The 18240-nt window shown below is 36.7% G+C and overlaps 1 protein-coding gene across 2 annotated transcripts in view; it reads right to left on the bottom strand.

Annotated features, from left to right (window-relative positions):
* Positions 1–2412: 2412 nt before the first annotated feature.
* MEF2C (myocyte enhancer factor 2C) overlaps positions 2413–18240 on the bottom strand; it is a 74753-nt gene continuing 58925 nt past the window's right edge. For both annotated transcript variants that reach the window (XM_080637378.1, XM_080637377.1), the window contains 4 exons: positions 13238–13410; positions 10956–11085; positions 9944–10079; positions 2413–3290 (listed from right to left, as the gene is read on the bottom strand). In XM_080637378.1, coding sequence (XP_080493504.1) covers positions 2969–3290; positions 9944–10079; positions 10956–11085; positions 13238–13410 — 761 coding nt within the window. In that variant the 3' untranslated portion in view covers positions 2413–2968. The remainder of the gene's footprint in view (positions 3291–9943; positions 10080–10955; positions 11086–13237; positions 13411–18240) is intronic.

Raw genomic sequence — 18240 nt, forward strand, 5'->3', positions numbered from 1 at the left:
TATCATTAGATCAGTTTGCAAATATGCATTATCCCCCAAAATTTTGCCAGTATAAGTTAGTTGCCCTCCAAAGCAGGAACAAGAGGGATGACTGGCATTTATTTTCACGTGATTCTGTTTACTTGTGTTTGTACAAAAATCATTGTCAGAGTTAATATAAATTGCCCAGGCAATACTTTTCAGGCTACTTTCTGCTTAGTTACTTGCAGTAATATATTACACTGCATCTTTTTTAAATATGGTATCTTTCCTTTTTTCATGCGTTGCTGAGGCAAATCGCAAGGTAAACTATTAATATGGCTATTCTTCATATATCAATAGACCAAATCCCCTTCCCCACTGACAAGTTTTTACTACAATACTGATAAAGTTGTTTTTCTTTGTTCTTGAAATTACAAGGTACATTTGTGATATATTTGCATATTTTTGACACACCAAAGTTCAAAATTCTCAGAAGGGAATATGAATGTAAGTTAATCAGAAGGTGAAGAAAGTGGTTTCAAAAACAGTTTTTTTGTGTTTTAAAATTAATTGTGGGCCCCATTTTACCCTCTTTTGTTTTGTTTTGTTTTGCTTTTGTTACTTTTTGTGATTTTTTTTTTTTTGGTGTTTTTATTTTTTTTTTCAAACATGCGTATCTTTATGTTTACCCTGCGGATTGCTACACGAGCTAAGATGGATGCAGTAGTAGCACAGTATTCTGCTTAAAGAGTTTCCAGATCATGCACTAGCCCCTGCACGGCTGAGAGTGCCTGTAAGGCAGGCGTTTTTAAAGTCATGATAAGTGAAAAGCGTATGTCCTGATGCAAACTGTAGTCTGTTCATCATTCTCTACTACAGAGAGGTACACTCTTATCATAGAGCAGTGCACAGCAACTGCATGTATAGGTGGGAAACAGAGTGTGAATTTCCCTTAACAAAGTATTTGGTGTTTATATTTAGCTGTCGCAGCTATATTCTTCACCATAGTGTCAATGTAGATATGTGACAGTTGGAAGGACTCTTGGAAAAAAGAGAAATATTACAGTTTACTATGGCACTAACATTTGCTTAAACACCTCTTCCTCCAACAGCAAGATTAGATTGAAACATTTGAAAATACCATTTTCTTCTGATAAACAAGAGGAACAAAGAGGGACTTAACAGAAATTATACACTCCCTCTGGTCAAGCTGTTTTAGTCAAAGAAACCACATGAGGCAGAAGTTGTGGATGCCATATGCTGAAGCAAAGCTTGCTTGGTTGCAGATAAACAGGGAGCATTGCTCAACAATGTCCTCACTGTGAGACGACGTGACCACAAAGGTCCATGAGAACCAGGAACCTGATGGCCAGTGTTGGCTGTGAGATCAATCGACGTTTGAATGGTCCTTTAATTCATGATCTCTCTAAGAGTTTTAAATCTGTGAGAGAGGGGAGTAATCCTTACAATAGCCATGTTCATGGCAACCACTCCCTTTAACTCTCTCTACTGCTTCTGCTAAATATTCACCTGCACTCATGCAACTGACAGCCGTTAGAGCTGTACACCCAATTCTGACAGGCAGAATACCAGCTTTATTAATGAGAAATGGCCAAGTTATGCCACTTTGTCATTTAACCCATGGAAAACTACAAGATACGCAGGACGTTAAGTAATAGAAGGGCCCTTGTTACAATGCACAAAACAGCATGAAAGAACTAATCAGTATATACAATGGATCGCAGTTCACCCAACTGATTGTAAAATGCTGTATTAAAATGACTTAAGTTGTTACACCATGGGTAAATTCTAACTTTTTACAGATCAGTCTTTCAACAGCTGACTTTGATCTGTAAAATGTATACCCAGCCAAAGAAAACTGAAAGAAAATATTTAAATGTGCAACTGCACAAATATAATTCCCCACTATTAAGATAACAAAAACTTTTGCTATTACCATAATTATTATATATATTAGAAAGCTATACACAAGCATGTTAATTTCACAGATTTTTTTAAAAGATTCTTAATATTTTATATAATTAGAAATACACATTTCAAAAACAAACTTCTGCAAAGAGAAAACAGTCATCTTGGTTAGCAAAGCATGGAGTTCTTGATGGCTTAGGGTAGTGCTTTCTATACAAAAAGTCCTTTTTGTTTGTTTCTTCAGGACTGTTTAAAAGATCAGCGAAGCTATCACGGGAAAAAGAACACATTTTGGCTTGAGGAAACTACAAAAGCCACAAATGCTTTGCAAACTCTGTCTTACTTTTTAATATGAAAATAAGCAAAATGTAATGTACATATTTTTTATATTTTTTTTCATTTAATAAGTGATGCAGACCCAGATTTTTTAAAATTAAATATGTTAGCCCTCGAACTCAACTTTTTTACAAGTATGGTCCTCTTTAAACGTTTGATCCTTTCTAACTGAGTGCCATACTCTAACCATATGCCTGCATGTTTGTGAACGTTTTCGGTATGTCAGGTGACCCACTCTTTTTCTAGCATCAATTCATGGCCACCCAACTGCTGGGTCTGTCAAAACGTCTGTACACTTTTCTATATGTCTCATAACAGCTGCTTTCTCTCTCAGTAAAGATCTGCCATTTCTGGCAAATGTTTTCCTTTTGTCTATTTACATGTAAATAACGTTGAACCTGCAACATGACACTATCTATTGTAACATACATTTTGCAAGGGAGCACAACAGTGAAAAGAAGTTAGCCTTAAATCTATTTTGTACAAGTGTTCTGTTGTACAACTCAAGTGCTAAGCTTATCTCAGCATTTCTGTTTATCCTTATACTGTATCACTGAGGCAATTTAAAAGTACTTTTACAAAACAGAGTACCTGACTTTTTTTTTGGGTTTTTTTTTTTTGTTTGTTTGTTTTCCACACACGGCACATATAATGCATATCGACCCCCCCCTCCCCCATTAAGGTATAGCACACACACACTGCAAGGAAAAGAAAAAAAACAACCTAATAGGTAATAATGTTATCATGTCGCCCATCCTTCAGAGAGCCGCATGCGCTTGACAGAGGGGCTTTCCCTTTCGTCCGGCGAAGGTCTGGTGAGTCCAATGGGGGAGTGGAATTCATTCCGGTGATCTTCTCGGTCACTTCCATCATAGGAACTGCTACAGCTGCTCAAACTGTCAACGGGAGATCTCCCCGCCTCATGGCGCGTATGCTGTGGGTATCTCGAGGGTGTGGTGGTACGGTCTCTAGGAGGAGAAACAGGTTCTGACTTGATGTTGAGGCTTTGAGTAGAAGGCAGGGAGAGATTTGTACTCTGAGATAAATGAGTGCTAGTGCAAGCTCTGTAGGAGGAAAGGAAACCCAGTTACAGACGGAGGAGGCATGGAGCCCCCAGATATGCACAAACACTCACACAAAACACCAGTGTAAAGGCTCGTGAGGGGTCAGCACCTGCAGAAAGCACGGGGACTGTGTTCTGGGCAGAATTCACCAATTCAAAGCGATGAAAAGCATCACAACAGATGCGGATGTGCCCTTGGTTTGAAAGGAGATCTCAGTTTCAATCTCTCCTTTTTTTGCCTCAAGTGTCTCAACAAATTTTGGAAGGCGAGCCTTTGCACTGTTGGAACCACCTTTAAAACTAATGCTTGTGTGTGTGTATGCACCAGCTGAGACAGGGGAGGCATGGTCTTTCTGCTGGGATTAATCCAATTAGTTTGAGTGTGCTCAACTATTTTGATTGCTGATTATTTTGACACACGACTTCAGATGCAAAGCAGAAATGAAAATTTGGGCCAGGTACAATTTATACCATTCAGAATAGAGTTGAAATTACTGGTCCTAGTAATTTCTGGTCTTAGACATGAATAAAATACCACAGGGAGGCAAGATATGATTTTATGGTTCAATTCTATGAATTCATAACTCAATCCAGAATGCTTTTCAATAAACAATCAAAGAGAAGCTGAAGAGTACTGGAAGATGTCAGAGGATTGTGCTATTTGCCTGTAGATGAGCTCAGCTCAGAGGATGCTCCTAGCATCAAGAGAAACTGTTACACTAAAACTTCTTCAAAGTCAAGCTGTATAACTATTCTAAGTTAATTTTCTTTCTATGCATTTTTGTGGGCAGAGGGAAGCTGAAACAGGCAGGGAGGAGAGTGAATACTGAGAATGTGCTTTATCTCTGCAGGAGAAACCCGCAGCAGCAGGATGTTTTGTGCAAAAGCACCACCTCCTGGTAAAACCTGACTTTTCGTTATTAACACAGAGTTTTCAACATGTGGTTCCCATTATGTTCTACTTCAGGGACCATTTGCTAGGCTGAAGTTGGTGTCTAACCCCTGAGACACAGTTTCAAGTTTTCTATTGAGTATTTATACAGGGGGAGACTGAAGGCAGCAGGGGCAATAGGCCACTTGGCCTCGTAAGGTTTTAAATGCAAAGGGATGTGCAAGCATTTTACTGGAAGTAGAAGAAATACTGGGATTTGGAAATATTTTTTAATCACTTAGAAGACACAAGTAAGTTTATATGTCATCTTTTAATTTATTGAAATATCTCACTTTTCTTGATATCAACTGGGAGTTGAGCTTTACTGAAGCAACATTTACTATAACCTTCATGAAAGACAAAACGTTTTCTTCTGACAGATCTAAAATGGAACTATATGGATTCAATATTGAATGATATCAGCTGCTTTTATCAGGAATTATTGCATCTCTAATAATGGATGGATCTTGTTAGAAAACAGAAAAACCAGCATATTCTGCCTCCAATTGCTTTTATCTATCCTTCACTCCTATACGGATGAATGTGCCAAATTTGCAGTCAACTCTTTCATAAATCACAGAGTTTGTGAGTACTAGCCATTACAGTAGCAAATGTAGCCTTTTTTTTTTTTTTTTTTCCCCAGAAGGGCATTTTCTTTGCGTTTGTTAAATTAACACATTTAAGAAACTGTAAAGCTAAGATTGTGTCATTCCAATTCAGTGAAATACTCTACTCTTTTCTGAAATATTGTTGAAAGGAATCCTACAAGAATAAAAATTACATTCCTAGAGTTTTATTTGTTTGTTTGTTTTGCTTTTCATTTCCAGTGACTTTATTTTTCAGGTGTTTAGGAAATGCTAGTACTTCACCCGGTAAAACAGGCTAACAGTTTAGTCTATATGATAAGATTACATATGTTTTTTGATGCCAAGCTTATAGGTAAACCTGAAAGTCCCATAATAAAGGATGCTGGAGCCTGGGGGTTTGATTTAGAAGCGTTTGATAAGAGCAGATGACATGTCACATTGAAAAGCTGGGGACAGGTGAAAAACTGGTGCAAGTAAAAAACAACCAGATTCAGCCAAATTTGTTCACACTGAACATACTTGCATTCTATTGTGTGACAACTCCCAAAGGACCAAATCTAAAGGGATAAACTGCATTTCTAATTAAACAGAGCTAGTATTGCTATACTGCTATATTGCTTTTTAAATAGCTTTTTAAAACTGAGTGTGAGAATGCATATCTGCACTTTTCTTTAGATTCCTGTGACTTATCAGCAGGCTTATGTAAATACCTGGCATACTAACATGTGGCAGTTTAAAAAATGCTACAGGTTGATCTGCATTTTGAACAGTTTTTTGAAATTGCAAAAGATTAAGAAGTTATTTTGGCATATCAGGAGTAAATTTTTTAGGTTTAACTCAATATGAATAAAGCAATTATTTTGAGTCAGCATTCAACTTAAAAGAAATAAATATGGTCTTTTTCTGCTATTGTGAATTTTAATACATGTTTTCTGGTGCTTACAATTTACATGATTTCATTAAAATTTTCTGAAACATTTTTATGATAATGCCATGTTAGCTAAAATGGTCAGTTACAAGGAAAACCTACTGTAACACATTGATGAAAATAGTGAAATAGCACATAGGTGCAGTCTTCAGACATGTATCCTAAAGAGCTCTAGAATAGAAGCTGTATTATAAAACCAGGAATTCTGCCTGCTACAAAACGATTTCTTTTCATCTATGTGTATTTGTGACTGAAGAAACTGCTGTTTCTATCTACAGAAAGGGACACCTTCTACTCGACCGGGTTGTTCAAAAGCTCCATGCAACCTGGCCTTGAATGCTGGCTTCTATGCTTCTATTTGGGTTCAACACTGAATAACTACACAGGTCTGCTGTGTAAGAGGTAGGAAGCAAGTCAGGGTGAAATGAGCTTGTAGGCGGGTTTGGTGCTTGTGATGCCAGTGAGACCAGTTCTGTGTGTGTCTCCATCTGTTCAAGTCCCCAGCTGGTATGGAAGCTTAGCATGCACGGAGAGATGTGCAGGTCTGAGTAGGTGATGAGTGAGGACACGAAATGCACCAGTTAGGTTTTCACAGAGGGAGGAAGCAGTCCATAGAAGGAAGAAAGAGCCTCACACCTTTCCTTTTGTGGTCATACTTGCTTCTCTGAATTAGTTTGCTTCCTCACTTCATGTAAGTTTTCCCCATAAATGTACTTAAGGAACCACTGAAAATTCATGGAAAAATTTTGTTATGTAACTTTAGCTATGTGTTAGTTGGTAACTAGGAGAATAGAAGATATTTTTTGACTTGCTAGCAATGCAACCTCCCTCCCCTCTGTTTTTCTTTTAGGTAAGTAGGTTTTTTTTCATATGCTTTGATCAATGCAAAAGCAGAAAAAGAATTTCTGTGTCAGGATATTCTGACTAGCTCTCACATATTCAGGTCTACACTTTAAAAAGAAAATTCTAAAAGAAGAATAATATTAACCTAAATCACTGGAACATTTACAATGGTGGCAGGAGAAAAAAGGCTCAATCCTAAATATACAAGGGTTTTATTCAAAGCAGGAACTTATATAAAATTCACAAAATATGATTTCTAAAACTTTCAGTAAAAATGTTTCGGTAGAGAATATTTGCTGATATCTAGCTATTCTTATTACCTAACCAAAATTAATCGTTGCCAAGTAATAAGCTTGCTATGTAAGAGTCACAGAACAAGTCAACTGTATGTTTGAATGTGAACAATCTCTTATTCTGGTGTGTAGAAGTACGGAGAAACTTCTATAGATAATCTATACATATACAATTATCTATACTGAAGATTTTTCAGATGAAATGCTGTTTCTGTGTTTGCACTTATATTTCAGGAAAGCCAAAATTTCACCTGTGGATGATACTTAAGGAAGAAAAGATTATCTCTTCAACTGGGAATTATGGATGTAAGAGAACATTCTCCATATAATGGCCTGATGCCTACAAAAATTAGGTCATTTATTTCAAAACTTGGCATGGACTTCCCTCTTGGTTAGGAGCAATTAAATTCAGGTAGACTCTTTGGTTGATGCTAAATAAGCAGTAACCTTCTCTATAAGAGACATTGAACCAATATTGACCCAAAATCCCAAAATTTTGGGAAAGACTGATTTTCAATAGAATTTGTGTGTATTTTTTTCCAGGTGTAGACCTAGTTAAAAGACTGTGAAAGTACTATTTCACTTTTTAACCTGAAAAGTTAAGACTAGTTTTGATGTCCCAATCATATCAAAACAGACGCTACATTATTTTCCTGTTCACAGGGCTCATCAAAAACCTGAAGGCTGCCCAGGCAGAGAAAATGAACTACTTCCAAGTCCTCAGGTATTTGCCCTCAGGCCTACTGGCACCAGTACAGTTGTTAATTGGAGAGTCAACATGAAGACTTAAGAATTAGGTTGTAGACATTTTCTCCAATTATCTTAAAGATGGTTCTGACAGTGCTGCTGAAATTGTTGGGGACTTATCTGGAGAAAACTAATATATCTAACCACATCCTATTCTATTACTAACCATGTTCTGCACTGCATTGAGGAAGCAGGGCTGGTTTTCACTTCCAGGTTTTGGCGAAAAACAAAACCTGATGAGGACTTAGGGTCTCTTCCAGTAACTGTTTTCTCATGGGTCTTCACAGCCTATTGTTACCAAAAAAGATCTTTCAGTTACCAAATCTTTCCAGTATATGACCTCACTCAGCACAGGGATTTGGGTTGTCAAAACCCTTGTAGATATATTTTCTCAAATACCTGGGGATGTCTATAATTTTGTGTGATTTAATCTTCCTGAAAATTCTAGCTCAGGTTGACATGGACTGAATAAGTTCTGTATAGTTTCAAGTTTTTCAGACCATACAAGAGTTAATGGAGGTACTTTTGCATGTAGAACTCAGTGACTAAAATAAAATAAAAAAAAGCTTATGATTTTCTGCAGAGATAGAAGACTTCTCCGGAACTGTCAATGAAGCAGCTTTCATAGCTGAATTCATTTACAAATAACTGAAGTAATAATAATAATAATAATAATAAAATAATAAGTAGCAACTCAGAATGTATTCCACCAGCCATAGGTATTACACTTCAACATTCTGTGATATGAATTAGAAAAAGATGATGATGTGTGACATATCTGAAAAGGCATGTAGTTAGTTTACGTTTTAATTTATACATTTTTGGTTAACCAAATAGCCTTATTACATTCCTTGGTACACCACTGAAAACAATCAGCTTATTGTACGGGCATACATTGATATCTAACATGTGAGTTTTCAATGTATTTGAGTCTTTATGCCTTTAGTTGTAAAGTTAGCCTGAATTTTGCTCCAGAAACTGTGCAAACTCAAAAAGAAAATAAAAGAAGCATAAGAGAAGAGTTTTAAGAGTATTTTTTCTTCTAGCACAGCAACTGTCAGTTGTATATTTTTATGTAGTTAGTGTCTATATATGATTATTTATATAGAAATGAGGTTTAAACCACTTGTTTCCTCTGAAATACTTGCATAGCTGTCCTTTAAAAACCCAGACCGTTTGTACATGGTAAAGAAATTACAGTAAGCTACAAAAAGTGGTCAGATAGATAAATCAGAAGAAAAGTTTTGAAGTTTAAACCACATTTATACTATTAAATAGTTTCACATTATGGCAAACATCTTGCAAAAAAAATAAGTGCATATCTGCAACACCTCTTTCCGGGGGAAAAAAAATGTTTGCTTTTCAAATGCATGTGAATTAAATTTCTTTTCATAAATACACTTCAGCTGTTTTAAGCTTCTATTTTTATAACGAAAACTTTTGCAATTCAAACGTGGCTAGCCTTACCTTAGGCTATGTGTGATGTGCTGGTGAATGCCTATAGCCTTAGTCAGTAGAAACTGCAGATAACAGGATTTTCGAAGATCACACTCTTAGAGCTCACCTCAATGAGCCAATAGGCTTTGCTTTTTCAAGAATGCTTTAGGTGAGCTCTCTGTGTGAATTTTCACACTTTTAAAAATCCTGAAATGATTCAGCTTTGAGCTTCACCAACCTTGAGTGAATGTCTTGAAATTAGCCACTAGAGGGCACGAATACCTATCGCCTTCACACAGGCAAATAAATCACAATGAGCTTTGTGGGCTTACAGTTCTTAGGCCTAGCTATGCTATTTGCTTGTAGAAAACACTTCCAAAGAAATTAAACTTGAATGTCAGAGTTAAGAAGAAGAGAGCATGTGTTTATTCTATAAAGTTAAGGCTTAATATCAGGTCAAATCATTACACTGCTCTTACTTGATTAAAAATATTTAGAAAATTTTCAAGTTTACCGTAAATGTTTGTGCTATAGTAACTGGAAATAAAAAGCTTAAATGGCAAAAATGGCAAAATACAGCAATAGCATAGTGTAAGGGTTTAGTCTGGTCTTCAGTAGTGACATAAAATGCTATTTAAAGAAATAAAGAGTAAACCACAAATAGTAGTCTTTACTACACTACTGAGAAAGCTTCATGATCACAGAATATTTAATTGTAGCTACCTGGCAAATTCTTAATGAAACAAATAGTTCCAGTTTTGTGAACTGGAGCTCTTACATATAGTAAGTGTGTGCTGATAAAAAGTCATCTTAATGTATTTCAGATTTGGGATTACTGGGAAGACTGGAGTCATTGTAGAAAATTAAAATAAAGAAAACAGTGCTTACCCCAATTGACTGAGGGCAGATGGTGGCATGTTATGTAGGTGTTGTTGTTGCCAGCCAGTCACAGAGCCAAGATGAAGAGCACTGGCTGTATTAAACCCAGAGAGAGATGATATATCTGCACTGCTCAGAGAATATTCTAGATTTGAAAACAGAAAAGACAATAATTAGAGAATTAAAGAGGAAGCAATTAAATAATAACTAGCATCGTAATTTTCATATGTCACTTTATAAGCCTTTTAATTTTAATTATACCAATCACATTAAGTTGCAGCAGAAAAGTAGACCTTCCTCTTCCCTCAACTCATTAACTTGGGAACAAATAATGCACTAATAATTACTCTGTAATTTAGCAGGGCTTTTCTGGATCTGGAATATCCAAAGCATTCTCAGCTTGTATATCCACTGTAAGTAAATATGTGTTCTCGGAGAGTCAAAGACTTGAAAAACAATAATGTTTTGGTTACAGTCTTCCTTGCAGAAACCAGCATGCAGCCTGTGTCTGAACAACGCACATCTTCTCTAAGAGCATCATCTCTGTGCGCCAGCTTGCTTTATTCAGCAGCAATGTGCAATGGGAACTGGAAAAGATCTCGAGGCTTCATTTCTAGTCTCTTTCAGATAGCTATGGGATAGCCCACAAAGTTACTGAACTCTGTTTGGAAGCCAGTGAAGCTGCTTGCTCTTGCTACCCTTCTGACTTTAAGGAGATACACTCAAGTACATGAAATTACCCATGGTATTAAGAAATGTCTTTTAAGTTGCATTTTTTATTAAAGCCAAAGAAATAAAGCTATCAAAGAAGTTTTCCATTCAAACAAAATAGCTAACTTTAAAATAGATATGTCTCAAGTTAATGACAGATACAGGGTAAGTGAATGCTGTATGGAAGCATATCAACTATGATTTTTTCAGTTTCTCCCAACGAATGTTAGGTAGTTCATTAGTCCTGAGATAGATATTTCTCATCACCTTTCTTCCTCCCCCAGCCCTTACATCTTGCTCCCATACTTACCAGTACCATATGTTGTTGAGATGGCTGATGGGTATCCTCCCATCCCTTGCCCTGGTAGAGTAGGAGTTGCTACGGAAACCACTGGAGTAGCCAACGACTGAGCAGACTGGGAGTTATTTATCCTCTGATTCTTTTAAAGTAAGTAAAATAAACATATTATTGACTAGTTTTAAGTCAGTTAGTATATTAGCTGTCTGGGTATGTTTTGTGTTTTGAGACATACAGTCTGATAGGAATTTCTAGAAATTAATCATTTAACATGTGGCTTTTATGAACTCTGCCAAACCTATCATTTACAAGCCTTCAAAAGACCAGTTGTCACCATAGTAACCCATTACATCAGTATCTCCTAGGTAACTGAACTAGTAACAAGTAAGATTGCTTTTATTGTTGGTAGGAGATCATGTGAAAAATTAACGGAATATGTAAACTCTATTCCAATTGTTTTCCTTCTCACTCAAATGAAGGGGAAAAATAATAAAAAATAGAGAAATGATAGAAAAAACCCTAACCAGCCCTACTGGATTATATGCTTTGAAAGTGAGGGCACCCCGGGATTGCTGAACACAGATGTCTTTCCAGCAGATGGTGCTCTGACTACTTAGTTTTTGTGCAATAAAACAAACTTCAAGCATGTTAAGACAACTCAGCACTTACACACTTATCTTTTGCACCAGGGCACTAGATGTTCCACTGTAAAAATTGTGCTAGAGAACTTTAATCTTGGGACTGGCAGGATAAAATGACCAGAGAGGCACCAAAAAATATGTCATGAGGCTGCACCATCTTCAGCAGCACAAGTTTACACACTCTCAAGGCACCACCAACAAGCAAGCTTTATCCTAGCATATATTTAGCTTGAGTATGTGCAAGAGCTGCACCTGGCCTTCCATACTGCTGCATTTCAAAAACTATGATGGCCTTGTTGTTCAGAGTAGTTACGGTAAAGTTTCCCAACACTTCACCTACACAAGTATCAATCATACAAAAAAACGGATTTTCTTTTCCTTGTTATTAAGATGAACATCGCTACCACTTACCAGGAGCAGATCAACATCCTCAGACTGAGTGCATAGGAAAGGAGCATTAAAAATTAGTGAATATAAATATTTACCAGGATGCAGATTTCTAGCTTAGGGAATAGCTTCATATGATGATAGGGCAGCAAATTAAACACTTTCTGAGTATAGTCTGGAAAAATAACACCTCACAGATCTCTTTGTTGTCCTTCTGATGGGGTGTTTGTCTCAACTGCAAGGACAATCCACTCAGTTTGCAGCACAAGACTTTCTCCAAGACTGTGTTGCTATACCTGGTTTCAGGAGACCTGACTATTGACCTGACCCTTGGAAAATATCAGTTTCAAGGACCTTGGAATAAATCATTTGATGCAGACAGCTTGTCACCGCTTTGCTTGACTTTGAACATTTTCCTGTAGGAGACCATTTGTTACCTCTCCTCTCAGAAGGCAGCACCATATTTAAGGGGAGGGGGTTAGTTTGATATTCAAAGTTAATTTATTACGTGTCAAGCTGAAGCAGCCAACTTGGAAGTTGTTTTAATAGTCTGTTGCATGACGGAAAAAACATACTTATCGTGTCACTTAAATTTACCATCAAGATCCTTTTTAAATTAAACTCACTTTTAATGTTAAATCACTCACAAAATATTTGCTTGCAACCACTAACTGACTTTGGGAAGAGAACTACAAGACATGCACATGACACCTTCATGAGTCAGTCTTCTAGCCTGCCTAAATTTCATTAATTCTGGCAGGAGATGCAGCAGCTTCATGCTCCTTTTTATTCTACTCCATCTCTTTACTATGTCTTATCTTTACAAAATGGAGATCAGAGTGATAGAGTTCAGGTTAATTTATGTGTAGTTAAACTGCCATCTGATGAGAGTCTGTGTGGTTAAACATTTAAGAAAAACACAGGAGTTTAGGAATAGTCAGGGTTAAGTCCAGCCTTTATAACAAACCCAGGAAAGGCTCTTCCAGCTACTAGGAAAGAGGGTGCAGAAGTTTAGATTGTACAGGACACAGTTCCTATTTTGCAACTCGGTAGAAAAAAGGGAGGAAGTAAATACGACTTCATAAAAGCAATCAAACAGGCTCTGCCTACATCCTCAGCTCAATGTTGAGCCTTAAGGTTAGAGAGAAAGACCAAAAAAGAAAGAATGTGGAATGTTGTTCTGATTGTAGTTGCTTGAGCAGGCCTTGAAATTCCTGAGTATCTCTTATGAGAGGGAGAGAAAAAAAACCTTTGAAAATGCATTACCACTGATGGCATTGTATTCTTGCTGCCAGGTGGAATGAGCACACGGAGATCTGGTTTACGGTTGTTCATTCCCAAATTCATTGGAGGCGGAGATTTTGCTTGCATATTCTTATTCAAGTTGCCAGGTGAGACCAGCAGACCTGGTGAGTTGCGGGGGTTGCCATATCCATTCCCTGTTTAGGTAAAATAAAAATAAAAAAGAGAAGAAGAAAAGAGAGAGAAGGTTTATAAACTCCAAGATATTTCTTAAGACTGAACACTAAATATGTCTAAAAATAAAAAAGATAATCAAGGTAAATACCTCTGTCATGCAATGTATCTTTATGGGAAAATACAACACGTCATATTTTCCTATCCTATTCCATGTATAGGGCATATAGTGATAGGACAAGGGGGGATGGCTTTAACCTGATAAAGGGGAGATTGAGGTGAGATCTTAGGCAGAAGTTCTTCCCAGTGAGGGTGGTGAGGCCCTGGCACAGAGTGCCCAGAGAAGCTGAGGCTGCCCCATCCCTGGCAGTGTTCAAGGCCAGGTTGGACGGGGCTTGGATCAATCTGCTGTAGTGGAAGGTGTCCCTGCCCCTGGCAGGGGTTTGGAACTGGATGAGCTTTAAGGTCCCTTCCAACCCAAACCAGCCTGGGATTCTGTGATCATTAGCACAACCGGTGTTAAAATGTTTTCACTCAGGGCAGCTGACATCTCAGCAATGTGCTGAAAATAACTTCATTATGTGACTCTTGTTTACTGCACTATGGTACGTAGCACAATACACTGCACTCAAAGTAGCCAAGACCTGTTTTCCTTACAAGACAATCAGGATAATCAGACATTCTTATAGCTTTAAAGAATGTCAAAGCTATGTTGTGTTTTCTTGACAGCTACAGAGGATTCTGCCTTGCCTGACTCAGCCCTTTCCAGGTCATGATTTTGTTTTATTTTTAAACAAAGGATTTGTGTAGCAAGGATATAATTTCCAGAAGAGGCACAGAGAGGACTAGGAAGATTCTTGAGTGTTTCTGGCTCTCTTTCACCACACTTTTTGGACCTGATTCTGTCAACACTAAAGTCAGTGGTAGCAAGAGCATAACCTTATTTGGAAAATACCACCCTATCTTTCATCCTCATCTCCCTGCTGCTTTCTGCATGGCCCAGGAACAATTCTGACAGGCAAACGCTTCATTGGCCTTTTTCAGAAAAGGGTTCTCTTCTCTCACCATGCAGTACTGACAACTGCGTATCTGTAAGGTTACTGACCTACCATTCTACTGAAAATGAGACCTTCATATTTCATGTGCCTAATTTCACCTCCTAGTCACACAAAGTGTGAGGAAAGAGATGACTTCCTAGTGTAGCCTTGGACTTCTGTCTGCACAGGCTCAAGAGAGAAACACAAACTGCTTGGTCATAGAGAGGGAATAGCATAAAAACTAGTACAGAAAGAGGGAACTTTCACAGATAAATACCAAGAAAGCAAATGCTAGGGGAGGCTTTCTGTTCTGTGCTCGTCTTCTGTTCACAGCTCGCAAGCTGAGACACACAACCTAGAAACAATGTGGGAAGAAGAGCTAGTGAGTGTGGCTGAGTTCTGTGAGTCAGAAGCCCTGGACCTTCAAACTCCCTCTGTAGCCCCAAAGTCAGTGAAAAACTCAGTATCTCACTGGTTTTCATACACGAAATCGGGTATACAGCCCTAGAAGACATAAATGGATCATGAAACTAAATTTCATCAAGTCTATGACATGGACATAAAAATGACAGTACACGAGAGTGAATCTGTCTCAAATTCATTAGGATAACTAAGTGTGCCCAAGCATGACTAACATTAAATCATGTTACTAATCTGCAAGCACATCAGCTAATTGTATTTATCAAATCAGCAAAATCCATGAAAAGTAACTGTCAAAGGCTCTTAAATACAAAAATAACACTTCAGGGTCTGAAAGACCCTGAACTGTGAACAGTAGACTTAGGACAAAGGAAAGATATCACGAAATGCCTGACTTCTATATTTGTGAGTTACCTGCAGCCACAGGTCTGACCTGGCTTGTTTATTTTCATGCTTTTTAGCATCATGTTGTCCTCAGCCTTTGTAAATAGGAATTAACATGAAAATTTAGAAGTACTCAGATATTTCAGAGATTCTGTGTTAAAATATTTTTCATAGTCAATCTTGTTATTTCCTCAATAACAGTTAGTGAGATGAAATGAGTTAATGAAACAAAGGGTATTTTACACTTATCAAGCTAAAATAGCAGAACACTGCCAAGAATTTTCCATTTTGTGTCAGTAGGCTGGGTTTTTAAATGAATATTTGCTCTCAACCTGGATTTGCTACATATTGTGCTGGAATTGATGCTATGTGTTACCAGAGGTGGCAAAATTATAAGGGGCATTTTGAATACGCAACAATATTTTCTCCTAGAAAATTCAGTGCCTTTTTAAAGGTGATCTGTTAGAAATGGAATACCGAAAAACTAATGACGTGGGGAAGTGATCAACAGAAGAAACTGAAGCAAAGTAGAGTTTCTCTAGTGCTGGTTTCTTACAGGATCTGTTTTACCAACAGGAAGTAAAATTGTCTTGTGAAATCTGTTGTATGACAAGCATTTGCTCAGAGAGCGAAAATGAAGCTTTTTGAAGAAGCAATGTATTTTTTTTTAGTTCTACAATATACAACCTAAGATGTTTAACTTAACAGCATGCACTATAATCTGTATGTTTCTATGTGATTTGCAGAGAATAGAAACCCTTACAGGAAAAAACTCCCATTTTCTATATAAAATTTACTTAACATAATTCACTTTAAAGTATTACGAGAAAAAATGCATCCACATATAACTCTACTCTTCAGAAACTTTCGCCTGATGTTTATATTACTTACCTACTGATGTACAATATTTTGGACTGTGAAAACGCTTCTTACATTTATATTTTTAGAACACCAAATTATTTTTAAGAACTACTGCAATCTTCTCTTTACCAGTAGATTTCTGCTGTTCATGGCACATTATGCCAGCTAGCATTTTGGAGCCATATAATAACCATTCCTCTTTCCAGACACCAAATTGTTATTCTTTTGGTATAATGTGGACTCAGGAATGTAAGACTGTGGACCTTAAACCAATGATACAGAAACCCATCATTTGAAAATCAATGATGAATGCATGCATGTGGTTTACAGTTAAGAAGAGTCTGCATTTAAACCAGCTTTTTAAACTGTATCCTCTTTACTCAGAAAGCTGTGGCCTGCTCTGAGGCAGCTGTCCCACCTTCAGATAAATCCACTGAAGAGAATGGCCTCATTTACATTCAGAGGCAAAAAAACTGTATAAGACTTCAAATATACAAATTAAATCTTCCTTCATCCTATACTTTAAAATTACACTCTGCCTGGACAATTATCAATTTAGATGTGACTGTATGCAGAACACTGCATTTCACTATCCACTTGAAAGCGCAAAAATTATAGGTCATGTATGAATGGATTTCCTGATTATAGATTATAAGAAAATGAAAAACAGATGGATTTTAGAGCAAGTTGGCTTTATATTTTTATTTGGTTAAAAGCCATATTTTTGCTGGAATAGAACAGTTTTAAACATTACTGATATAACTTGCAATGCATAATGAAAATAAAAACAGTAGATACACAAGTTTTAAAGGGCATATGTCAGAATTTGCAAATTTACAGTTTTCAATTCAAGAAGTTTTCAGAGAAAATTATTTTTTGTCGTGTTGCTTGTTATACTGACTTGAAAGAGTAAAAATATTTTACACAGAAAAGAGCTTGTTTCTAGACAGAACTAGTGGAGCAGCACGTGTCATGAAATGCAGTGCCAGACTTTGTATTTGGACTAATGGCACAATATAAAGACAAATGCTTTCTGAGTATAGAATGCTCTTCTTGGGTGTGTTCCCACATTCTGCATTTAGGCACAAGTGCCATTGACTTTAGAAGGAATTATGTCCAACTACAGACTGCATGATTAATCCCTGCAATGCCACTTTATGAAAACATCCAGAAAAGTTATTTTTGTGCACAAGTAGGTAGTCAGTCAAGAAGAATTATTAAAAAAAAAAAATAAATCATTTACTCATGGAAAACCATGATTTTAACAAACATTACAAATTCATTTACTACTCTCTTAAATGGTCACTTTCATGTTTTAATAATGTAAAGATATGAGTAGGGCACAAGTTTATTCAGAACAGGACAGAGAGCAAAGTTTACTTCTCCTTTTTTATCCTCTGTTGGTAACATCTGTACCTTATATGTAGTTTTGGTCATTGCTGTTATAATGGTTGCAATTATTGACATTTTGAGTTAGGGCAATAATTCCATGCTGAGCATTTAAACCAGGAAACTTCTCACGTGTTAAGATAACACGAGTGAGGGAAGAATAATTTATTTCCATGTCTCTCAACATTCTTGAACAGCACTGTCATGATTCTTTAAGTCAAGAAAATTTAGAAATTTTTTTTATATTTTTGCTTTCTTGAAATTTTGGACCTGTCATGTCCCTACTTGTTTCTTTTTGATTCATGATTTCAAAGATAAAATAAACTGAATGAATAAAACCCTATGGTAGTCCTAGAAAAATAAAGAACAAGACATACAATTTACATTCCAAGGGAGTTTCAAAACAAAAAAAAACCAAGTTTTTTACAACAAGGGAGTTTCAAAAAATATTAATGGTCATTTCAAGTTTCCAGCAAGTATATGCTCTTGCTTGTGGAAATTATAATAATTCTTCCAAGAAGAGTAAGTGCATACTATTTCATGGAGGATTCCTGCTTCTTACAGGGTTATATTAAATGCACATGCCATATATATGTCATTATGACTGACTGCTAAGCCTATCAAAAAGAATGTTAAATTTAAAATGAATCTATATAAACATGAGAGCCAACTATACAACAATTTACCTCCACTTCAAAATACATGTATATATAAAAGAATCAATGCAGGAATAGAAATTTAGCTAAATTCACACCCAGTTTT

Source organism: Psittacula echo, assembly GCF_963264785.1.
Source record: "Psittacula echo genome assembly, chromosome: Z".
Classification (NCBI taxonomy): Eukaryota; Metazoa; Chordata; class Aves; order Psittaciformes; family Psittacidae; genus Psittacula; species Psittacula echo.